Source organism: Marmota monax, unplaced genomic scaffold (genome assembly GCF_021218885.2).
Source record: "Marmota monax isolate L192 unplaced genomic scaffold, Marmota_monax_Labrador192_F-V1.1 WCK01_AAM20220418_F8-fsc00011, whole genome shotgun sequence".
In the NCBI taxonomy this organism is placed as follows: domain Eukaryota; kingdom Metazoa; phylum Chordata; class Mammalia; order Rodentia; family Sciuridae; genus Marmota; species Marmota monax.
Genome location: NW_026693082.1, coordinates 7,226,372 through 7,252,450, shown reverse-complemented (window position 1 = coordinate 7,252,450; position 26,079 = coordinate 7,226,372). Strand labels below are relative to the sequence as shown.

Genomic DNA, 26,079 nt, shown 5'->3' with positions numbered 1-26,079 from the left:
CTGGCCTTAACTTAAGATCCTCCAGCCTCCTGAGTAGCTCTGATTAGAGGTACAACACCACACCTGGCTAAGATTTTTGATAATGCAAATATTTTATGAGTCTACATAGTTTAAAAAAGAGCTAGTTATTTAGGATCAGCCACTCAAGAGTTGTAGAGTGAGGATTGGCATTTCCTTTAACTAATCAACAGTTTCAATAATTTAAGATTATTTCTAGCCAGACACCCTCCAAACAACAGCAACAAAATCTTACATCTCCAATTAACTAATAGTTGAACTAAGTTGTTGGATATACATTTTAAAAGAGAAGTTAGAACATCGTACAATAGCATTAAGACCATTCTATTTGCTAATAGTAAATGTTTATAGACTTTCCTAGATGAAAAAAAAAAGGAAGTGAGCCAACACCTATTACATGCTCTCTCTCTACCATGTGTCAGATTCAGTGCTAAAACCTTTTAGGTACATACTTTTCTCTTTTACTCTGTGTGAGGTCTTATTTGCATTTTATAAATATGGAAACTAAGGCTCAGAGAAACTAAGCAGTATAACTGAATAGTACATATTATAAAGTAGTATAATTAGAAACCAACCTTTAAATAAAGAGCCAGAGTATGAACCTCTGCTAAAAATATGAAAACAGTATTATACAGGCTTTGTTATGATATGAAGACAAGAGGGAATTTCAACTTTTCTAGAAAAACTCAAACTTTCAAGAGTAATTTCTCAAATATAACTATTAAAAATCTCTAAAAGCATATCGAGAGGCCCTCAAAACATGACTTTGTGGTACACAGACTAAGAAATATCAAATCAAATCACATTCCACCAAACTAGACATACAAGCCTGAGAAAGCATACTTAGCTTGTCTAATACTCTGATCGCTAGCACAGAAGGACTACTAAGAACTGAACACTTTTAAAGGCAGAACTTGGCAAAACAAAAGGCAAACATACTTACCAACTGACACAAGGGCATTTCCTCTTTTTCCAGTCCTTGAATTTAACAAAATCATTTCCTCATTTTTTTGGCACATAAAGAAAGAATGTTTGGCATGAGTTGGTGGTTCAGAATCTGTCAGCTCACCATCCTCCATAAAAGCTTTGGCAATCTCAACTGCTTCTGTTTCAAAACAGTTTTCTGGATCTTTGGAGTAAGTAGAACAAACTTCTACATTTGTTTTCACAGAAACACTAGAAAAGGTCTCAGTTTGGCCAATTTCTATTATGTTTTTGGATACAGTTTGTTCTTTTCCTAAAAGATGAGTGTTCTCAACAAGTGATAATTTGGTTCCTAATACTAGGTGTTGTCTGCCTTGCTTCAACTGAGAGACATATGGAGACGCTTTAACACAGTGATTATTTCCTGAAGAAGCATTTTCAACATTATCGTTAAATTCATTATTGTAGGCCTTTTCCATTTTAGAGCTTACAGAGTGTTCCACAATTCTTTTTTCAATACGAGGAGGAGGAAGCATTCTTGATATATCTTGCCTAGATGTAGGTGAATACTGAAGGGTCTGTTCAGTTCCCATTAGATCAAATTCCTCTAACATTCCCTTAACTTTGTGTAAGGCACTTTCTGAAACTGCAACCTGTTTTCCACTTGCTGTACTAAACCCAGAAAAAGACGAATTTATGTTACACAGAAAGCTTTTCCTGGGTGATAGTACGTTTGGGGGGGCATGTGCCATAGTACTTTTTTCTCTTGTGAACAGGTTTGAATGTTCTTCATTGCTTTTAAGTGATACTTTGGAAAAGAGTTGGTTGGCATTATCTTCTATCTCAGAAAATATCCCTCTTGCCTTTTGTAATGAAGTATCTGATACTTGTACAGATTTTCCACTAGCTGTGCTAAAAATACCACAAGCATTTGTAGAAGAGAATGACCTGGGAAGCTCCCCTCTGTTAAATTCACACATATCTGAAGTTTCCAAATTGACACAAGGTGATATTTCAGAAACTTTCCCCAATCCAGACAGTTTTTGGTTATGTTGTACAACTTGTTCACTTTGAATGTCAGCAAAAACCTTATGTGAAGGCATACATTCTTCATCATCTAAAGAGTTAGGAAAAATAACATCCTCTAAATTATCCAGTGCTTCACTATAAGCTTTCACAATTTTTCTTTGGCAAATATCTGACTTATTCTCAGTGTTTTCCTTAATTACATTACTGTGGTCTTCTGTAAATATCTTTTTCACTTTTCTTACTGCGTCACGTGAAATACAGACTATCTTACCACTGGCTGTACTGAATGCAGGTGGGCCTATCTCAAAACTTTTGAAATCAGGTATGGCCAAATTAGTAGTTCTATCTTTACTTTTGCAAGGTGAAAAGTTAGCCACAAATTTCTGTACAGAAGTATCTTCATTCACAATTTGTGGATATGTGTCCACTTTTCTAAAACTAGTGTTTTTGTCTTTCATGACTAGCTCAATATCAGAATTAATTTTATTTTTTGAGAGATATCCTGAATCATCATATACATCATTGGAATGACAAAAAGCAGAACAGCTGTTAGACATGCTATTATTACTTAAGTAAGCTGAATCTTGCTTTTCAGAGAAATGAATTTTGTCTTTTTCAGTCATGATACTGTCTAAACTATTTTCATACAAAGGATTTTCCCCATATTCCTTTATAGATTCAGCCTTGGAAGTATTTCTTTCTCCTTGACCATCTAATTCTTCTTCCCTAAGCCATTGTTTTGCTTCTAATAGTGAAGCCTGGTTCACAGAAATTTGTTTACCATGTCCTGTGTAAAATGCTAAAGCTGAATCTCCAGTGGCTGGATAAGAAAACTGATTGGTGCAACAAGTTGTAGGACTGTTTGTAGTCTCTTTTTCTATATGTTCATGCATTTTAACTTTCAGAGATATATTTAATGTATCAAGATGTTTAGTTTGTCCATATAAATCATCACTTAGCCTGGGTAACACCCCAGACTCATTATAAACAATCTTTTTCTCATTATTAATCAGAGAATCCTGCATTTCTTCACACTTTGGAACAGTTATCATCTCACATGCTAATTCAAACCCTTTACAGTCCTTTCGGGTCTTTGTGCCTTGTTGAGTAAAACTGGTGATTTTACTAACATCTTGCTTTTTTTCATCAAAAATATTTTTTACTTTGTCCAAAGACTCCTTTGCAATTTGTACTTTTTTCCCACTAGCAGTATGAAAACTCAACAGGTTAGATTCTTTGTTTTTTTCTATTTCACATTCAGGTTGTTGCTGGAGAGTCAGTAATTGACTCTCAATATCAACTGGAATACCTTCTTTCAATATTTTGTTTTTAACCATGTCTATTGTCCCATGTCTTGAAATGTCCATTTTCTTCTTATTTATGCCAGAAAGTAATTTAGAATTCAAGGAATCTGAAAAGTTACTCAGTTCTTCTGTTTTTTGATCAAAGAAGTTTACAACTTTATTTAATGACTCTTTGGAGACATTGATATTTTTCCCACTTGCAGTCTGAAAGGATATATCAAAAATACCACAATCTTTTATATTTTGCTCCATTTTATCTGCAGTTAACTGTTCTTTATTGAAAAAATTAACATGACATGTTTCTTCAGCTTTCACAACTTCTAAACAAGTTAAATCTGACAAATTTTCTTTAAATTGTGTGCTTCCCTCCTTAACAAACTGGCTGGGTAGCTTGAGATCTATATTGTGCTGATCAGTACATGGCAAGTCATTTTCATCTTTATGATCAGAAACTGTATCATTTTTACTTGAATCACTGTGATCAGATTCTTCTAACTTACAAGTATTTCTATTGTCATTAGTACATTTGTTATCTTCATTTTCTGTGTTTTTCATGTAATTTTCAGTATTTTCTTCAACCAAAATGTGAGTAGTCATTTCAAACTTAGTTTGTAATGTAAATTGGCATTCATTATTTTTCTTGTTTAAATTTTTATCATCGTTATGACTTTCTATCTTAAACATGGAAACTGTAGAATCAGGACATTTACTTGAAGAGAAATTTCCAGGATCTACTTCTGCATCACTCTCCTCACTGATATTCTCAATGTCACTAAACAGTTTCACAGCTTTCTGCAGTGCTTCACTAGAAATACTCAGTTTTGTGCCACGAGCAGAATAAAAGCCTCTAAAGTCTTTGTTTTCATCTGTTAAGTAATTAGAAGCACTTTTGTTACAGTTATTTTTTAACAAATGAGCAAACTTTTGTTTAACTCCAACTGCACCTTCAATTTTTTTGCTGCTTTCTACCTGAGCAACAGATGAGGTGTCAATTGTCCGATGAACATCATCTTTCCATTCCTCAGAAGAGGTCTTTAGGCCAGTCTGGTTTCCAGGCACTTCAAATGTATTATTCTGTATTATTTGGCTTGTTTTTCTGAATTGTGTAAATTCAAACTGACTTCCTGATTCTTCTAATATAGTAGAAAGTTCTTTAATTTCTGCCTTTTGGCTAGGTGTTAAAGTATGGTTTGAATTAAAATCTCCCTTTAAAGGCAACATCTGAGTGGTTGTGTGATTATTTTCAAAGTCAGAAAGAAATGTAGTACTCTTCACATATGCAGACACAGTATTAACTGATTGTGAATCAAATACACGAGGTTTGTTTAGTTTCTTCTGATTATCAAATGATAAGGTGTTTACAATTTCAATACACCCTAAACTAGCAGGATACTGTTCTTCAATGTCTTTGAAGAGCATTTTGCTTTTCTTAATGTCATGGTCAGAGAGTTTTATTTCTTTATTAGAAGCTGTTCTGAAGTTACCTCCAACATTATGATATGAAACTGGATCTAAGGGTCCTGCCCATTTGTCCATAAAGCCATTACTTCTATTTGATTTCATAGCCAAGGAGGTGTTTGACTTTAAATCTTGACCTGGAATTATTTTTAGCTGTTGCTTTACCCTATTTCTGTTCTCCTTTGTAAGATCATGGACTATACCTGATGAGTCAATACTGTCTGAAACAGACACGTGAGCTACTTGTTTTTCAGCCATGTCTGTATCTACTACCATGGTGGAATTCTTAGGAAAGGTTTTTCTTACACAACTCAGGTCTGCTTCAAGAAGTTCCTTTGTATTTCCTAAAACACGATTGTTCCTTTCACTTGTTATTTGAAAGACACAATTATTCTCAATGTCTGGGAAAAGTTCTTTAGAGTTTGGATTGACAGTTATTTCTGAAATTAAAGGAGTTTTTTCTTGGCCCTTTTGGATTTTTGTTATGTTTGTATTTTGGTTGAATTGCAAGTTCATTGAAGGTGATACTACGGTTACATATTTTTTAGATAACAGCTCAGGTTTTTTAGAATTTTCATTTAGAAAACACATTTCTTGGCATTTTTCCATGGGACTCTTTTTGGGTGATTCAATACTACCTTCACAATTCTTACATTTTAGTTTCTCTGACATTTTGTATGATTCTTTTCCTCTAGAAATCATGCCTGGATCCCTGGAGCTAGGAGTTAACAAAAGTGTATCGGTATTATCATCATCTAAAAGGTTTTTCTGTGATGGAAAGTGAATGCCGCCAGATTCCACTTCTAAATGCTGTACTACAGGGTGACATGCTGCAACCAAGACCTTTTCTTTTTTCTCTGAAACTTTTTGGCTTTCTGCATTATCTTCACACTGTCTTTCCTGCAGACATGACAGAAAATCAGTTTCTGGGGCTATAAATGACTGCGGTTTTTCTTTGTGAACTTCTCCTTCTTTAAGATCCTGAGATACTATCGTATTAACATAACTATCTTGATTATTGGAACATTTCCTCAGAATTGTCCCAGAAGAGTTGGTTAAAGACAAAGTTGGTTCTTCAGCATCATTCTGTAAATAATTTCTTTTGACAGAAGAATGCAATAAACCTAAATGTAAGAACACAAAGTGACAAAATAAAATTAAAGTACTAATAATCACATTCAATAAATATTTTTCACTAAGTTAAAAAGGTGGTATTTAAATCAAGAATTACATGAAAGCAAAATATGAATGTCAGATTTAAAGCAAAATTCTAAATACTATTTTGAAATCATTACATTTTCCAGCTAAAGATAAACAGGGTCTAGGTATTATTTTTAATAATACGTATCAACTCAATCAAGATGAATATCTAGTTCAAGGAAATAGCTATCATAAATAAAAAATTTTCAAAATAATATTAATTTTTATTGAAAAATGGGGAAAAAGTCATTGTTAATATTGGTGTAGTAGGATATATAAAGGGCAGAGGAATTAGAAAAGAAACCATATCCTTAATTGTTTTGTAACAAAAAACCAAAACATTTTTAAAAAACAGAGTCTATATAAGCAGGCCCCGAAAGATATCCTAATCTCAACGATAAAGATAAATGAGTTTAATTGTTCTGTTCAACTTGTTTTCTCTAGTCTTTGAATTTCCTATTAGTAAGTCAAAGTTCTTAACCTCATTTAATCAGTGACCACTACTATATACCAACTACTTCGTTGGCTTTAACTCTGATATATACAGCATCAAACGTTTTTCTATGGAAATTTAACCTAAACATCAAATGGTTCTTCTGTACTTCAATATCACCCCCATTAACATTTTCTTATAGGGAAATAAAAATCACTTTTTTGTTTGTTTTTAAGTCAGGGTCTCACTATGTTGTTCAGGCTGGCCTCAAACATTCCTCAACCTCTCAAGTAGCTGGGACTACAGGTGCATGCCCTGTTTCCTTCTTTAATATACAGTTTAGTTACTGTTAAGTGAACTATTTGTTGCTAAAGCAAGAGTTTCACTGTGTACACTTTGGAGACCCAGAAATACAGCAATAATTTAAAGCAATCTCCAAATATTTAAGACTAATAACAACAAAAATAATTATTTTAGGACTACATTAAATTTAGGTAGCAATTAGGTTTTTCTCTAGTTTTGGTATGTTTTATAGAAAACAGAGTAAAGTGGTACCACATTATTACTTGCATATAATAAAAACTTTAAAAATTAAAGCAGTAATTAAGTAGACAGGCTCTTAATGTTTATGTATCCAAAGCTAGCTCAAGAGTGATAGAGTGGGTTATAACAGTGTATGCCTATAGTCCCAGCTACTTGTGAGGCTGAGGCAGGACTATTTGAGCCCATGAGTTTGAGATCAGCCTGAGCAACAAAGTGAGACACTATTACCAAAAAAAAAAAAAAAAAAGTGATGGTGGTTTTATATATATACACACACACACATATACATGTATGTATATATATACTGTGCAAACTCATCAAACAGATTTGAATGAAATGATCCTAAATATAGGTAATCAAAAGCCTCTAACAATAATGTAAATAGATACTGCCTGGGGTTGCATATAAGATAGAGATCTAAAAGAACTACAGAAGGAAAGCAGACAGTTTAAAAAAAATATATCAATGCGATTTACATAGTTCATGTTCTCAAGAGAACACCATCCATAAAACCATATGTGCTAGGGAAAGGGGTTGTGGTTCAGTGGTAGAGTGCTTGCCTAGCATGTGTGAGGCACTGGGTTCAATTCTCAGCCCTGCACATAAATAAGTAAATAAAATAAAGGTCCATCAACACCAAAACAAAACCCAAAACCAAAAAACCAGATGCACTATTTGGAAAAAATAAATAAATAAATAAATAAATAAATAATACAGGTACCTGAATCAGGATTTGTAAATGTAAGTGGTGCTTCAAAAGCACTTGCTTCAAATTGGGCTGCAGAATAAGTTAGCTCTAATTTCTGGTCTTTCTGTATTTCTTTTCCTTGATGAGATGTTTCATCATTTATGGCATAAATAAATTTTTTTGTTTTCTTTTTCAAAGTAGATATTAAACCCATATGTTTAGAAGTATGTGAGATAGTGGCTGGCCAGCTTCCATTATCAACTGAACTCGGACAAAAAGAATCGTCCTTCTGTGAGCAACTAGCATGTATTTTCAATCCACTTTCATAGGCTTCAGTGTCTTCTTTAAAATTTTGATCTGTCATATTATCTGAGAAAACTGTACTGAAAGGCTCTCTAGATGGTTCTCTTGTCCGGAATATAGACTTTCTGATACCTTGAAATGGAGAAACTACTGGAGAAATTTCAGATGGTGCATGAGTTGCTGCAAGAAAGGAGTCTTCATGAGATTCGAGATGCTGCCCCTCAACTCTCCTATCTACCAGTGTCTTCTCATTTAATATCTTTTTTGAATTTGGCAAACTAGAAGTATGTGGCAAAGGATTTTCTGAAATAATACAACTGCTACATTCTTTCCTGGTGTCTGTTAAGTCTTTTTCTGTATTATTTTGGTCATAAGAAATATCCAATAGATGTATTCTCTCCATCTGGATTCCATTTAGACCTGAGAAGGTTAGCTTAGACTGTTCACAGCCTGAAGATGGTACAACTTCATTAGAGATTTTGTCACTTTCATTACCAATGAGCTTCTGATTTGTTATATTTGAATCTAAAGGACCATTACCACTTGGTTCTATTACAGATGCAAATAAGTGTTTATTTTCTTTCATTTGTTTTTCAGCTTCTTCATTGAATTCATCAGTTCTTGTTTCATTGAAAATTTTTTTCCTGGTCTTGCCCATTCTTATTCTTTGTAGATTTCCTGTTTTGTATTTAGAAGAATGTAATGAAAAGCTATCTTCTTCAGAAATTTCTGCAACTATTTCATATACTTCATCTTCTAGTGCAATTGGCATTGACTTTCCAACGTGGTTTTTGTAGCTATTTTCTTTACCAAATGAATTCCCTAACATTTTCCCCAATCCTGTTAAAATTTAAAACAGAAGCACATTAATGACATTTTATAATATAACCATACAATTTATATAATTCTCAGAAACTGTCTCAGGAATAATACATATTAAGTCATACACAATTCAGTAAATGATTATTATTCTCAGTAATGGCTGTTACTAGTTTTTTGGCAAATCAGCCTTCCCTTATTCTTCTGGTAGAAGAATAAGTCCTTTATTCATGTCAATCCCTAATAATCTTTCTTTACCAGTTCTAGGAAATTAAAGCTCACCTTTAAAATTTTACTATCTAGTCAATCTAATATTCTAAGAAATATTGAGCCAGATGTTACAAGTCAATTTTGGTGTACTATAACAACTGAAAGTAAGATCTCATTTTATTACACATACACACACACTTATATACATAATACTAGACACAGATATCCATTTGTACAAACTTACACATTCTAAGTAAAAAGCAATATTCCATGTAACTTTGTATATATTTATGTAACTTGTGATATATCTACAACTATATTTATTTTCTAATTAGAAAAAAATTACTCCATATTTGATAATTATAAATCCTATTTCTTTTCTTTGAAAATTTTGAGTAACAGGGGGCTTTGTTTCTGTGTTACAACATACTGAATAGTACCATCTTTGCTTAAGTACTGTCATCTAAATTCAGGTAGTTTCTGCCTTCATTATCTTGACTTCCGTAGTCAAGAAAGGAAAAGCAATGTTTTTTCCTTAGGAAAAGAGGAGAAATGATGTCCATTAAAAATAAATTCAACTAAACAGAAAGATTTACCATGATGGCTAGTTTCTCTTTCATTTTTGTTTTCATTGTCAGTCACAGAAGGACTAAATCTATCATTTTTCATCAGACTTTCATCATGGTTAAAAAAATAGCTTTTCAAAATCTGCAAAAAAAAAAAAAATTAAAAAGTTTTAAAAATTCACTAGTATAAAACACTTTCAATGCTACATGAAACTTTTCAGGAAATCAAAGAAATTACATACAGAATCAGGTATAGAGACTTTCTCAAAGGCTTAGGCACATTATAAATTAGGAATGAAAAATGCAGGGCAAAAAATTATTCAAGGCATTCTAAAATTATTAGCATTTTCAACAGTATAATTAATTTGACATTGCTTACATTCATGGAGAAAAGACAGCCTATTCAACAAATGGTTCTGGGAAAACTGGAAATACATATGTAGCAAATGAAATTAAATCTCTCTCACCCTGCATAAAACTCAACTCAAAAATAGATTAAAGACTTAAGCATTAGAACAGAGTCTCTGCACCTAACTGAAGAAAAAGTAGGACCCAATCTCCATTGTCGGCTTAGGAACTGACTTCCTTAACCAGACTCCTAAAGCACAGAAAGTAAAATTTAAAAATCAATTAATGGGATGGACTCAAACTAAAAAGCTTCTTCTTAGTGAAGGAAATAATCAATAAGGTGAAGAGAGAGCCTACAGAATGGGAGAAACTCTTTATCACATGCAACTCAGATAGAGCCCTAATCTACAGAATAAATAAAGAACTCAAAAAACTTAACACAAAGAAAACAAATAACCCAATCAATAAACGGGCTAAGGAACTGAACAAACACTTCACAGAAGAAATACAATCGATCGGCAAACATGAAAACAATGTTTATCGTCTCTAGTGATTAGAGAAATATAAATCAAAACTACCCCCAGATTTCATCTCACTCCAGTCAGAATGGCAATTATCAAAAATACAAGCAACAGTAAGTGTTGGCAAGGATGTGGGGGAAAAGGCACACTCATACACTGCTGATGGGACTGCCAATTGGTGCAACCACTAATGGAAAGCAGTGTGGAGATTCCTCAGAAAACTTGGAATGGAACCACCATTTGATCCAATTATCCCACTCCTCGGTTTATACCCAAAGGACTTAAAATCAGCAAACTGTAGTGACGAAGCCACATCAATGTTTATAGCACAATAGCTTAGCTATGGAACCAAACTAGATGCCCTTCAACAGGTGAATGGATAAAGAAAATGTGGTACATATACACAATGGAATATTACTCAGCCTTAAAGAAGAATGAAATTATGTCATTTACAGGTAAACGGATGGAACTAGAGAATATCATGTTAACTGAAATAAGCCAAACCCAAAAAAACAAAGGCTGAATGTTTTCTTTGATAAGCAGATGCTAATCCATAATGGGTTGGGGGTGGGGTGGGGGTGGAGAATGAAGGAACTCTGGATTGTGCATAAGGGAGTGAGGAGAGGGGAAGGGGTATGGGGATGGTGGAATGAAACTGACTTTATTACTCTATACACATGTATGATTACACTACTAGTATGACTGTACCATGTTCAGCCAGAGGAATGAGAAGTTGTGTTCCATTTGTGTACAATGTATCAAAACGCATTCTACTATCATGTATCACTACTTACAACAAATTAAAAAATAAAAAAATAATAAATAAAAGACATTTGCTTACAGCAGTAGTATCATTAGGAAATACAGTTTCAGGTGCTTCCTCATCTTTGACTGTAAAATAAAAATTCAATTTATCTATACTATATTTATATTATACCCTAAACTTCATGCAAAAATTTATGTTTTGTTAGAAACCAAAAAGAGAAAGACTTTACACCATTTGACTAAATGACACATATAAAACAAATTGACCCACGAATAGTAATTAGAAATTAACTTACAACTGTACCACAGTGACTTAGAAAATCAGATGAAGCTGCAAGATCATGACATAAAAACTAAAGCTTACAAACTTTAGCATTATTTAAGCAATAATGCAGCCTAAAGGCATACTGCATGTTAAATACTCAGTTTTCAAATGCTTTTTACCTTAATTATTTCATGTACACAATGAAAGAAAGTCAAATCACTTCCAGTTAACAAAGAATCTTTATGGAATGTTTGTTTCGCTAGAACCAAAAAAAAAAAAAAATTCTGGTTTTGTAACAAACTCATGATTTGAATACAATCCATAGTAATGTATTAAATATATATATATATGCACATATATATATGCATACATATTTATAAACATTTAGTGTGTATGTATACATATATATAAATCATGACTGTGCATACACATATACAAACATGTAAGTTTTATAAAACAAGCTTTACTATTTTTAAGGGAGCCAGATAAAATACAAGATATCTCATTAAATTTGGACTTTAGAATAAACAATGAATAATTTTTTATTAGTAGTTTGTCCCTTGAAGTAACATAACAGAAATTATTAACTGTTTACCTAAAACTTAATTGGAGACACTGTATTTTTCACTTGCTAAACTGGCAACTGTAACTATATGTGATGTACTCTTATTTTTCTTTTCTTTTCTTTTTGGTACTAGGAACTAAACCCAGGGGCACTCTATCACTGAGCTGCATCCCAAACCTTTTTGTTTTTATATTTTGAGACAGGATCATGCTTAATTGCCTAGGCTAGCTTTGAATTTGCAATCCTCCTTCCTCAGCCTCCCAATTCTCCTGAGGGACTACAGGCATGTGCTACCATACCTGGCACACTCTTGAGTTTTCTATTATTTTTGTTGCACTTTAAAAAAAGGAAAAAAGTATGTGACTCAGAAAATTAATTTCACAACAACTAATGGGTCATGCTCTGCAATATGAAGGACAAAGATTCAGCCCAATGACTTCTTTAAAAAAATTCGTTGATAAATATTTGTTTTTCTCCATTATTACTTTCATGCCTTGCCTATAAAGTGAGATGTGACTATTTAGATGAACTTCCAAATACTTGTGAACACTGTATTTAATCACATTTATGCACATTTCTTTAAACTTATATTTACTTAATCTTATAAAATTAAAAAAGAATGTTCATATCTTCTCTTATTAAGTTGCTACTTGCCAAATCTTGGCATTTAGAAATATTAACCTGCTTTGTAATAGGAAATACTTCCAGATCCTGGTAAATTAAAGACATTATTAATTCATTCACTGACCCATTTACTCAACACTGTTAAATTTCTAAAAAGTACTAATGTCATATTCAAAATATACTCATTTCCTTCAAGTTTTGTTGAATACCGACTACTTGCCAAAAACTATGGTGAACACATACAGAGCTTATTAGAGTCCAATGGATGGATAAAAATATTTTAGGTAATCACATAGCGGTATGATTACAATTGTAAAATTTAAGAATTCAGTTTAGTACAACTATCAATATAGATCTGAAGAACAGATTTAAGTTAGAGGGAGCAAAGCTTATTTAGTGCTGTTTTAATATCCAGAGTATCAATATTATTTGTTAAAAATTCACAATTACATAAAATAATAGCTCTAAAATGCTAATATGTAAATGAGTTTTATGAAATACTATACATTAATACAGGGATAAAAACTAATGCTCAACTCTCACAGAACAGCACTTGTAATTTATTCCACTTTGCAACTAAATAATTTTATCAAATACTTATCAAAGAAAGTATCATCTAATATTTTCTTTTTATGCTTTCTTCTTAACAGAAGCATTAGAGATGACAATTTTTCAGTCTCATCTACCTTTTCTTTTATATAATACATTTGCTAGTATTACCTATGAGCACAGTAGAACTAAGGGTTGGTGGTGTAGCTAAAGAACTTGACCAAGACATATCAGGATCCACCTCAGCTCCTAGACTTTCAGAAATATGTTTTGGTGTCTGACCCTAGAAAGAAATACAATAGTTTATTTCATAGACACATGCAGATGATTAAGAAATTTTTTCATCCATTTTTTTTTTAAATTATCATTTACTGAATGCCTATGTGAGGCAATATGCAAGGTAAAGATCTGTAAATTTCAGGGCAGAGGTCTGATGTCACTGTCAAATTCTCAAACAAGTAAACCAAAAAGACTAATTACCTTCACAAGCTTTGGCGTATGAAATAAACTTCCACATACCACTGAAGTAAAAAAGAAAAAAAGAGAGAAATTTATCATATTTTATTTTTATTAACATTTCTGTTATTTAAACATAAAAAGTTTTGTTTTTAATCATACCTGGCTTCTCTCTCTGTGGTGTTACACGTGTACATTGTAGAGCAAGGGGACTAAAAATAAAACAAATTCCCTCAGGTGATTTAAAACAATGGCAAAGAGACAAAACACTAGCTAATAATATTTTTTAAAAAAAGACTCTCAGTCATATCAACTGCTAGAATTATAGTATTTTTAAATATTTTATACCACTTTTTTAGGAAGTAAATTCTTTTATGAAGAATTAAATAACTATTAAGTTAGATTGTAAATGCCCAATTACAAGCTCCTAGGAATTGTGTATTTTGAACTTAAAAATTATGTAAAGTAACATACTCCCTGACAAGATTCAAAGCATACAAATAATTTAAATTGGTGTTTCAAGGACTTACAGCTTTTTATCATTAATAATGTTGTTAACAAGTCACCAGAATATACACAAAACTAGCCAATCTATTACAAGGAAAATAAATGTTTCTAATGTAAAAATTATTTAATTAAAGGAAACAAACTAAGAGACAATTTACAGAAATTCCTCAGCCAAAATATAGGATAAAAATTAGATTTGTTTCCATGAATCTAATACATGTAGGAAAATGCTTCCTGTAAATATTTAAATATAACAACTTCATCATACCTTTCACTAAGACAAGAATTTAGAGGAGGACTGGTAACATCATTTTCTTGACCCACTTTAGCTTTCATTGTGTGACGACTTTTACGTTCACTATCAGTAATATTCTTTCCTAAAACAGTACAATAATTTGGTGAGGTTGTATACACTCTGGATTTTGAATTTTCATATCCTGGAAATACTAAAACCAAAAAGTCTCATCCATACTGAGAAGGACAATGTATAGGCAGCTGATTCCCCCGAAGAAGGTATGTCTCAAGGGATGTCTTCCCCATTCAATAACCATTCAATTATATTAAACACATAATATGCATAAGATCCTTTGGGTGATCCATTTCAGGACACAGCTTTAACCTTACAGAGTTCATAACTGAGAGGAATTTTTAAAAATGTACACAAGTGGAACACAAAGTGGAAAGTGATATGTTCTACTATTTAGTTTCCACACTATCATGGTATCATGGAGGACAAACTTAAGGGAAAGGACCTTAACTGAAAACCTACCAAGGTATCAAATCTGACCACATCATACTTTTGCTGAAGATATCTGAAATCAAGTTCAAATCCTGTAACAAAACTCCATAGTAACAAGGCCTTTCATGATTTGACTTTGTTTTGTTTTGTATTTTTTGTGCTGGAGATTGAATCAAGGCACTCCACCACTCAGCAATACTCCAGCCCAATTTACTTATTTTTTACAATGCCATTTTTTCACACTCTAACTTTTTAGTTGTATCTAACCATTTGCAATTCTTAAATGCTTCTCTTTTACTTTTAACCTGGAATATTCTTTCAGGCTTCAATTAAAAAACTATCTTCTAAAAAACTTCTGTGGTCTCTAAGGTGAGATTAAGTGCCTGCTCTCTTATATGTTCACCAAAGGGTATACACAATTTAGTATACACTATTCTTATTTCCTTCATTATGCCCATGAGCTCCTTCTAGTAGACATTATCACCACATTGCTAGCAACTACAATAATGTAATGCTTGATATGTCATGGGCACCAAACAAATATTGGCTAAATAAATGAACTACAGATTTATAGAGAAAGTGAGCTGTAGGTAGCAAAATACTATATTTTATTCTTGATGAACACATCTACTTTCTAAGACAAGTAATATTCCAACAGGGTTTTTAAAGCTGTAGGTAGTTCTATCACTACCAAATCAATTCACAGCTTTTCAATAATGTATTATTTTCTTATAATGTATTAGACTACATTATTTTTGACTATCCAGAGCATGAAGTACACCTGTGGTTCTACTGTACTGGTTATTAATGACTACAAATTTGGCACCCAAGGCATTTACTATAATTCTCAGGGGAAAAAAAATGCTTTAAAAAATAGTTCCTTTAACTGATCTTATATTATCTAACTTAAAGAATCTTTGGTAAGGGGCTGTAGCTGTGGCTCAGCAGCATAGCACTCACCTAGCATGTGTGAGGCACTGGGTTTAATCCTTAGCACTACATAAAAATGAAACTCATAAAAGCATGCTGTCTACCTACAACTACCAAAAAAAAAGAACCTCTGGGAAAATAAGCTGTATATTATTAAAATAAAATGAATAACAAATTTATAACTATTTGTAGCAATAAAATGTCTTATTCTCATTTTTCAAGTAACATGGAATAGATATAACCACTAGTAAACCAAAAGTACATGTAACTTAAAAACTCCACTTTGATAAAATATCCAACCTCCTCCTTTAATGAGCATTTTAAATTAAGGTATTAGGCTGCCTGATCTTACCCCTGACCCGAGGGCGGCGGGGAGAGCCTGCTCTGTAGCGGTTTCCTGCAGGGCAGGTGGGGACTGCTCCTTTGGGAGCAAACAGGAGGCCCAGGCCGCGCGGCCAGACTCCGGCGCGCAGCATCCGAAGCCATTCTGTCATTAGGCCTCATTACCTCTTCAAAGAATCACTATACTTCCCAGAAGAAGATAGCAAATGCTGCAGGAAAAGCCCTTGAATGTGGTGATCAGGTGCCTAATAATTTCATAATGCTATCAAAAATGTTAGTGGATATTAGGATTTTTCTTTTTTTTTTTTTGTTTTTTTGTTTTTTGTTTTTTGTTGTTGGTGTTGTTGTTAAGAAATGGAATCTTGGGCAAGGTAGAGGGAACTGTGACCACGCACAGAGCAGGCCCAGCGGCCTGCTGAGGGGCAGAGCCACCCCCCACCCCCCGCGCCTGCCAGGTAGGTGGAACTGTGACCACGGACAGAAAAGGCCCAGTGGCCCGCGGCGGGACAGAGCTTCCAATCACTCCTGCAAGGTAGGCGGGCCTGCGACCCACCGGCAGAAATGGAGCAGCGGCCTGCTGAGAGGCAGAGCCGACCCCTCCCCCTGCACTGGCAAGGTAGAGGGAACTGTGACCACGCACAGAGCAGGCCCAGCGGCCTGCTGAGGGGCAGAGCCGCCCCCCACCCCCCGCGCCTCTCAGGTAGGTGGAACGGTGACCACCGACAGAAAAGGCCCAGTGGCCCGCGGCGGGACAGAGCTTCCAATCACTCCTGCAAGGTAGGCGGGCCTGCGACCCACCGGCCGAAGAGGAGCAGCGGCCTGCTGAGAGGTTGAGCCGCCCCCTCCCCCTGTGCCGGCAAAGTAGAGGGAACTGTGACCATGCACAGAGCAGGCCCAGCGGCCTGCTGAGGGGCAGAGCCGCCCCACACCCCCTGCGCCTGCCAGGTAGGGGAACTGTGACCACCGACAGAAAAGGCCCAGTGGCCCGCGGCGGGACAGAGCTTCCAATCACTCCTGCAAGGTAGGCGGGCCTGCGACCCACCAGCAGAAGAGGAGCAGCGGCCTGCTGAGAGGCAGAGCCGCCCCCTCCCCCTGCACCGGCAAGGTAGAGGGAACTGTGACCACGCACAGAGCAGGCCCAGTGGCCTGATGAGGGGCAGAGCCGCCCCCCACCCCCCGCCTTGCAAGGTAGACGGAACTGTGACCACCATCAGAACAGGCCAGACCTGCAACCGAGAGACAGAACAGGCCCAGTGGCCTGAGGAAGGGTAGAGCCGCCCCCCCCCCCCCCCCCCCCGCGCCTGCAAGGTAGGCGGACCTGCGACCCACTGGCAGTACAGCCCCAGAGGCCTGCAGAGGGGCAGTGCCGCTGCCTGTGCCTGCAAAGTAGACAGAACTGTGACCACCGACAGAACAAGCCTAGCGGCCCGCAGAGGGACAGAGCCGCCGTCCGCGCCTGCGAGGGAGACTTTGCAACTATACAAGACCAATATAAATATATAGGGGGAAAATTTAATAGCACAACAGTTTCACCAAGTAGAAAGGAACGCGAACAGTATGAAGAGACAAGGAAAGAAAGGACCACAAGCATTGCAGGTCAACTCAACGTTAGAAGAGGTAATAGCTGCAGCAGATGGAATGTCAGATAAAGAATTCAGGATATACATGCTACAGATGATCAGGAGTCTCAAGGAAGACATCAGACAGCAAAATCAGACAATGAAAGATCACTTCAACAATGAATTACATAAACAAATCCAAGAAGCAAAAGATCAACTATACAGGGAAATAGAGGTTATAAAAAACAAACAAACAGAAATCCTAGAAATGCAGGAAGCAATAAGCCAACTTAAAAACTCAATGGAGAATACTACCAGCAGAGTAGAACACTTAGAAGACAGAACATCAGACAATGAAGATAAAGTATTTCAACTTGAAAAGAACATAGACAGCTCAGCAAGACTGTTAAGAAACCATGAGCAGAACATCCAAGAAATATGGGATAACATCAAGAGACCAAATTTAAGAGTCATTGGGATACAGGAAGGGACAGAGTTTCAAACCAAAGGAATGAGCAATCTATTCAATGAAATAATACGAGAAAACTTCCCAGACTTGAAGAATGAGACAGAACCCCAAATCCTAGAAGCCTACAGGACGCCGAATGTGCAAAATCATAAGAGACCCACACCTAGACACATTATAATGAAGATGCCCAACATACAGAATAAGGAGAGAATTTTAAAAGCTACAAGAGAAAGGAAGCAGATCACATTTAGGGGTAAGCCAATCAAGATAACAGCTGATCTTTCAACACAGACTCTGAAAGCTAGAACATCCTGGAATAACATATTTCAAACACTGAAAGAAAATGGGTTCCAACCAAGAATTGTGTTTCCAGCGAAATTAAGCTTCAGGATGGAAGATGAAATTAAAACCTTCCACGATAAACAAAAGTTAAAAGAATTTGCAGCTAGAAAACCATCTCTTCAAAACATCCTTGGCAAAACATTACAGGAAGAGGAAATGGAAAATAACAATGAAAACCAACAGTGGGAGGTAGGACACTAAAGGGGGGAAAAATAATCAAAGAGGAAAACAAACCATGTTTAGTAACATAAATAAACAAATATGGCTGGAAGAACAACCCATATCTCAATAATAACCCTAAATGTTAATGGCTTAAACTCACCAATCAAGAGACACAGGCTAGTAGAATGGATCACAAAACAAGACCCAACAATATGCTGCCTACAGGAGACGCATTTGATAGGAAAAGACATACATAGGCTGAAGGTGAAAGGTTGGGAAAAATCATATCACTCATATGGACTTCGGAAACAAGCAGGAGTATTCATACTCATATCAAATAAAATAGATTTCAAGCCAAAGTTAATCAAAAGGGATAAAGAGGGACACTACATACTGCTCAAGGGAACCATACACCAACAAGACATAACAATCATAAATATATATGCCCCAAACAATGGTGCAGCTATGTTCATGAAACAAACTCTTCTCAAGTTCAAGAGTCTAATAGACCACCATACAATAATCATGGGAGACTTCAACACACCTCTATCACCACTGGACAGATCTTCCAAACAAAAGTTGAATAAGGAAACTATAGAACTCAATAACACAATTAATAACCTAGACTTAATTGACATATATAGAATATACCACCCAACATCAAGCAGTTACACTTTTTTCTCAGCAGCACATGGATCCTTCTCAAAAATAGATCATATATTATGTCACAGGGAAACTCTTAGACAATATAAAGGAGTAGAGATAATACCATGCATCCTATCTGATCATAATGGAATGGAACTGAAAATCAACGATAAAAGAAGGAAGGGAAAAGAATACATCACTTGGAGAGTGAACAATAGGTTACTGAATGATCAATGGGTTATAGAAGACATCAAGGAAGAAATTAAAAAATTCTTAGAGATTAATGAAAACACAGACACAACATATCGGAATCTATGGGACACATTGAAAGCAGTTCTAAGAGGAAAATTCATTGCTTGGAGTTCATTCCTTAAAAAAAGAAAAAACCAACAAATAAATGATCTCATACTTCATCTCAAAATCCTAGAAAAAGAAGAGCAAAACAACAGCAAAAGAAGTAGAAGGCAAGAAATAATTAAAATCAGAGCTGAAATTAATGAAATCGAAACAAAAGAAACAATTGAAAAAATTGACAAAACTAAAAGTTGGTTCTTTGAAAAAATAAACAAAATCGACAGACCCTTAGCCATGCTAGCAAAGAGAAGAAGAGAGAGAACTCAAATTACTAACATACGGGATGAAAGAGGCAATATCACAACAGACACTTCAGAAATACAGAAGATAATCAAAAATTATTTTGAATCCTTATACTCCAATAAATTAGAAGATAGTGAAGGCATAGATAAATTTCTTAAGTCATATGATCTGCCCAGATTGAGTCAGGAGGATATAGACAACCTAAACAGACCAATATCAATTGAGGAAATAGAAGAAACCATCAAAAGACTACCAACTAAGAAAAGCCCAGGACCGGATGGGTATACAGCAGAGTTTTACAAAACCTTTAAAGAGGAACTAATACCAATACTTTTCAAGCTACTTCGGGAAATAGAAAAAGAGGGAGAACTTCCAAATTCATTCTACAAGGCCAACATCACCCTGATACCTAAACCAGACAAAGACACTTCAAAGAAAGAAAACTACAGACCAATATCTCTAATGAACCTAGATGCAAAAATCCTCAATAAAATTCTGGCGAATCGGATACAAAAACATATCAAAAAAATTGTGCACCATGATCAAGTAGGATTCATCCCTGGGATGCAAGGCTGGTTCAATATACGGAAATCAATAAATGTTATTCGCCACATCAATAGACTTAAAAATAAGAACCATATGATCATCTCGATAGATGCGGAAAAAGCATTCGACAAAGTACAGCATCCCTTTATGTTCAAAACTCTAGAAAAACTAGGGATAACAGGAACATACCTCAATATTGTAAAAGCAATCTATGCTAAGCCTCAGGCTAGCATCATTCTGAATGGAGAAAAATTGAAGGCATTCCCTCTAAAATCTGGAACAAGACAGGGATGCCCTCTCTCACCACTTCTGTTCAACATAGTTCTTGAAACACTGGCCAGAGCAATTAGACAGACGAAAGAAATTAAAGGCATCAAAATAGGAAAAGAAGAACTTAAATTATCACTATTTGCAGATGACATGATTCTATACCTAGCAGACCCAAAAGGGTCTACAAAGAAACTATTAGAGCGAATAAATGAATTCAGCAAAGTGGCAGGATATAAAATCAACACGCATAAATCAAAGGCATTCCTGTATATCAGCGACAAATCCTCTGAAATGGAAATGAGGACAACCACTCCATTCACAATATCTTCAAAAAAATAAAATACTTGGGAATCAACCTAACAAAAGAGGTGAAAGACTTATACAATGAAAACTACAGAACCCTAAAGAGAGAAATAGAAGAAGATCTTAGAAGATGGAAAAATATACCCTGTTCATGGATAGGCAGAACTAACATCATCAAAATGGCGATACTACCAAAAGTTCTCTATAGGTTTAATGCAATGCCAATCAAAATCCCAACGGCATTTCTTGTAGAAATAGAGAAAGCAATCATGAAATTCATATGGAAAAACAAAAGACACAGAATAGCAAAAACAATGCTAAGCAGGAAGTGTGAATCAGGCGGTATAGCGATACCAGACTTCAAACTATACTACAGAGCAATAGTAACAAAAACAGCATGGTACTGGTACCAAAACAGGCGGGTGGACCAATGGTACAGAATAGAGGACACAGAAACCAATCCACAAAACTACAACTACCTTATATTTGATAAAGGGGCTAAAAGCATGCAATGGAGGAAGGATAGCATCTTCAACAAATGGTGCTGGGAAAACTGGAAATCCATATGCAACAAAATGAAACTGAATCCCTTTCTCTCGCCATGCACAAAAGTGAATTCAAAATGGATCAAGGAGCTTGATATCAAATCAGAGACACGCCGTCTGATAGAAGAAAAAGTTGGCTACGATCTACATACTGTGGGGTCGGGCTCCAAATTCCTCAATAGGACACCCATAGCACAAAAGTTAATAACTAGAATCAACAAATGGGACTTACTCAAACTAAAAAGTTTTTTCTCAGCAAAAGATACAATAAGAGAGGTAAATAGAGAGCCTACATCCTGGGAACAAATCTTTACTCCTCACACTTCAGATAGAGCCCTAATATCCAGAGTATACAAAGAACTCAAAAAATTAGACAATAAGAGAACAAACAACCCAATCAACAAATGGGCCAAGGACCTGAACAGACACTTCTCAGAGGAGGACATACAATCAATCAACAAGTACATGAAAAAATGCTCACCATCTCTAGCAGTCAGAGAAATGCAAATCAAAACCACCCTAAGATACCATCTCACTCCAGTTAGATTGGCAGCCATTATGAAGTCAAACAACAACAAGTGCTGGCGAGGATGTGGGGAAAAGGGTACACTTGTACATTGCTGGTGGGACTGCAAATTGGTGCAGCCAATTTGGAAAGCAGTATGGAGATTTCTTGGAAAGCTGGGAATGGAGCCACCATTTGACCCAGCTATTCCCCTTCTCGGTCTATTCCCTAAAGACCTAAAAAGAGCATGCTACAGGGACACTGCTACATCGATGTTCATAGCAGCACAATTCACAATAGCTAGACTGTGGAACCAACCTAGATGCCCTTCAATGGATGAATGGATAAAAAAAATGTGGCATTTATACACAATGGAGTATTACTCTGCATTAAAAAATGACAAAATCATAGAATTTACAGGGAAATGGATGGCATTAGAGCAGATTATGCTAAGTGAAGCTAGCCAATCCCTAAAAAACAAATGCCAAATGTCTTCTTTGATATAAGGAGAGTAACTAAGAACAGAGTAGGGTCGAAGAGCATGAGAAGAAGATTAACATTAAACAGGGATGAGAGGTGGGAGGGAAAGGGAGAGAGAAGGGAAAATGCATGGAAATGGAAGGAGACCCTCAGAGTTATACAAAAGTACATACAAGAGGAAGTGAGGGGAAGGAGAAAAATAATATAAGGGGGACAAACGAATGTCAGTAGAGGGAGCAAAGAGAGAAGAGGGGAGGGGAGGGGAGGGGAGGAGAGGGGAGGGGAGGGGGGATAGTAGAGGATAGGAAAGGCAGCAGAATACAACAGACACTAGCATGGCAATATGTAAATCAATGGATGTGTAACTGATGTGATTCTGCAATCTGTATATGGGGTAAAAATGGGAGCTCATAACCCACTTGAATCAAATTGTGAAATATGATATATCAAGAACTATGTAATGTTTTGAACAGCCAACAATAAAAAATTAAAAAAAAAAAAAAAAAAAAAAAAGAAATGGAATCTTGCTATGTTGCCCAGACTTGCCTCAAACTCCAAGGCGTAAGCAATCCTCTTGCCTCAGTCTCCCAAATAGCTGAAACTATAGAAGTGCACCACCATGGCCAAAATGTCAGCATTTAATGACATTTTGAGATAAAAGAACAAATCAATATAGACAATTACAGCCCTGTGTTGCCTTTCTCATCATCTGGGTTCACAAAAAAAAAAAAAAAGATTCTGAAAATGAATGATAGAGGACTACTGATTTTGATAGAAAATTAAAATCATAACTTTGACTCACTTGTAATTGTTAATTTAACCCTAAAGCTTCAAAGAAATCTCCTAAAGGATACAAGCCACTTGGTTTTTGTCACAAATGGTCATGAAATAATATACATAATAAAATCCAGCTATTTTTAAAATAAAATATTTGCTAAAATAGGCTTAAAAAAAAATTAAATTAAGGTATTAGAAAATAGCCAAATCAAGTTTTGAAATTGATTTTAAAAATTAAGCCAAACACAAAATCCTACTACATACCTCCTAACATGGCTAAAATTCAAAACATTGACAAGATGAAGTGCTGAGGAGGATGAAAAATAGTATAAATACTTTGGATTACAGTTTGCAGTTTCTTACAAAAATAAACATACTGTTACCAGCAACCACACTTTTTGGTATGAACCCAAATGAGTTGAACACTTTTATCTGCACGAAAATCTGCTCATGAATGTTTGTAGCAATTTTTTTCATAATTGCAAAAGTTTGGAACCAAGATATCCTTCAATAGGTGAATGAATAAACAAATTGTACATTCAAACACTGGAATATTATTCAATATTAAGAAGAAATGGAGGGGGTAGAGAGCTGGCCTATCATGTGTAAGGCACTGAGTTCAAACCTCAGCACCATATATAAATAAAATAAAGGTATTGTGTCCACCTACAACTAAAAAAAAAAAAAAAAAAGGAGCATGCCTGTAATTCCAGCAACTTGCAAGACTGAGGCATTCCAGAGGATCACAAGTTCAAAGCCATCCTCAGCAACTTAGTGTGAGGCCCTCAGCAACTTAGTGAGACCCTGTCTCAAAATAAATTAAAAAGAAATAGAAAACCTTAAATGAATATTGCAGATATAGAAGCCCATATAAAAAGGGTATATTCTACAATTCCAACTACAGTAGTCTCTCAGTATCTGCAGGGGATTAGTTCTAGTATCTTCAATAGATAATAATATTTAAGGATGCTCCAGTCCCTTGAATAAAATAGCATAAAATTTGCATATAATCTAGGTATATCCTCCTGTATACTTTAAATCATCTATAGATGACTTTTTTTTTTTTCCTCTTTGGTAGTACTAGGGGTTGAACACAAGGGTACTCCCCAGTGCTCCTGTGAGTCTGGCTAAATTGCTGAAGCTGACTTCAAATTTGCAACCCTCTTGCCTCTGCCTCCCAAGTAACTGGGATTACAAGCATGAGACACTGCACCCAGCAACAGATGTCTCATAATTCCTAATACCATGAAACACTATGTAGTCAGTTGTTATACTGAGTTGTTTAGGGAATAAGGAGAAGAAAAATAATTTTCATGTGCTCATGTTTTTAAAAAAAGTATTTATTTTTTAGTTGCAATTGGACACAATACCTGTATTTTTATGTGGTGCTGAGGATCGAGCCCAGGTCCTTAAATGTGCTAGGCAAGCATTCTACCGCTGAGCCACAACCCCAGCCTCAACATGTGTTCAATTTTAAAATCAATATTTTCAATTCACAGTTGGTTGATCTGTGCAGGCAGAACCAGTGGATAGAGAAAGGTGACTACACACAACATCCAGGAGTGAAAATTACAGAGACAATAAAAATATCAGTGGTTGCCAGGGATTTGGAAGAAGGAAGGGATGAATAAGTGGAGCATAGGGGTTTTTAGGACAGTGGAACTATTCTGTATGATACTGTAATGGTGGATGGATGATATTATACACACATGGCAAAATCCATATACATGTTTTATATATATGTCAAAATCCATAGCACTATACAACACAAAGGGTAAAAACTAATATAAACTAAAGGCTTTGATTAATAATAATGTATCAATATTGGTTTAGGAATGAAAAGACCATACAGCTCTAAGTTTAAAAAACAAAGGACCAGGTGAAAACAAGTTCATACCCAAATAAACATTTCCTAAATAATTTGAGAAACTCATGCTGAAGAGTGACAGGATAAATGCACATGTCTTATATTTTTATGCAAAAGAAAGGGCTACTGAGACGCAGAAATAGCACACTTCCTCAGGGAACTTTAGGGATAATTAGTTTTTTAAATAAGCAGGCTTTTGAATGGATGTAAGTTTCAATTCATTTGAATTCATACCAAAGAGTGTGTTGCTGGTAATAGTATGTTTATTTTTATAAGAAACTGCAAAGGGTCTTCCAAACTATTTATACCATTTTGCATTCCTATCAGCAGCAAGTAAACATTCTTGTTACTCACATCCGCACCAGCACTTGGTGTCGGATTTTAGCTTTTCTAAGAAATATGTGGTGGTATTTCATGATTGGTTTAACTGAACAAAGTTAAAAAACATAGCTTAAATCTACTGCTCTTAGATTTCAAATATAAATTTAAAGTAAATTTAAAAGCAAAAGGTTTTGAAAGACTATAGTCAGCAGAATTATTTATGTATTATAACCTGTAAAAAGTTAACTCCTGGGCTGGGGTTGTGGCTCAGGGGTAGGTAGAGCACTTGCCTAGCATGTGCAAGGTACTGGGGTCAATTCTCAGCACCACATACAAATAAACAAAATAAAGTGCATCAACGACTTAAAAAAAAAAAAAAAAGTTAACTCCTAGCTGGGTTCAGTGATATACACCTGTAATCTCAAAAAGGTAGGATGCTGAGGCAGGATTGCAAACTCAAGTCAGCCTCACAAACAGTGGGTCTGCATCTCAAAAAACAAACAAACAAACAAACAAACAAAAACACCAGAAAAAGAAAAAAAAAAAAAAAAAAAAAGGCTGGGATATAGCTCAATGCTAGAGTGC

The 26,079-nt window shown here is 35.3% G+C and overlaps 1 protein-coding gene across 2 annotated transcripts in view; it reads right to left on the bottom strand.

Annotated features, from left to right (window-relative positions):
• Window positions 1–26,079, bottom strand: part of Brca2 (BRCA2 DNA repair associated) — a 77,427-nt gene that overhangs the window by 45,043 nt on the left and 6,305 nt on the right. For both annotated transcript variants that reach the window (XM_046454254.2, XM_058582516.1), the window contains exons 4-11: window positions 14,364–14,472; window positions 13,751–13,800; window positions 13,613–13,653; window positions 13,304–13,415; window positions 11,206–11,255; window positions 9,526–9,637; window positions 7,631–8,740; window positions 962–5,857 (exon numbers count right to left, since the gene is read on the bottom strand). In XM_046454254.2, coding sequence (XP_046310210.1) covers window positions 962–5,857; window positions 7,631–8,740; window positions 9,526–9,637; window positions 11,206–11,255; window positions 13,304–13,415; window positions 13,613–13,653; window positions 13,751–13,800; window positions 14,364–14,472 — 6,480 coding nt within the window. The remainder of the gene's footprint in view (window positions 1–961; window positions 5,858–7,630; window positions 8,741–9,525; window positions 9,638–11,205; window positions 11,256–13,303; window positions 13,416–13,612; window positions 13,654–13,750; window positions 13,801–14,363; window positions 14,473–26,079) is intronic.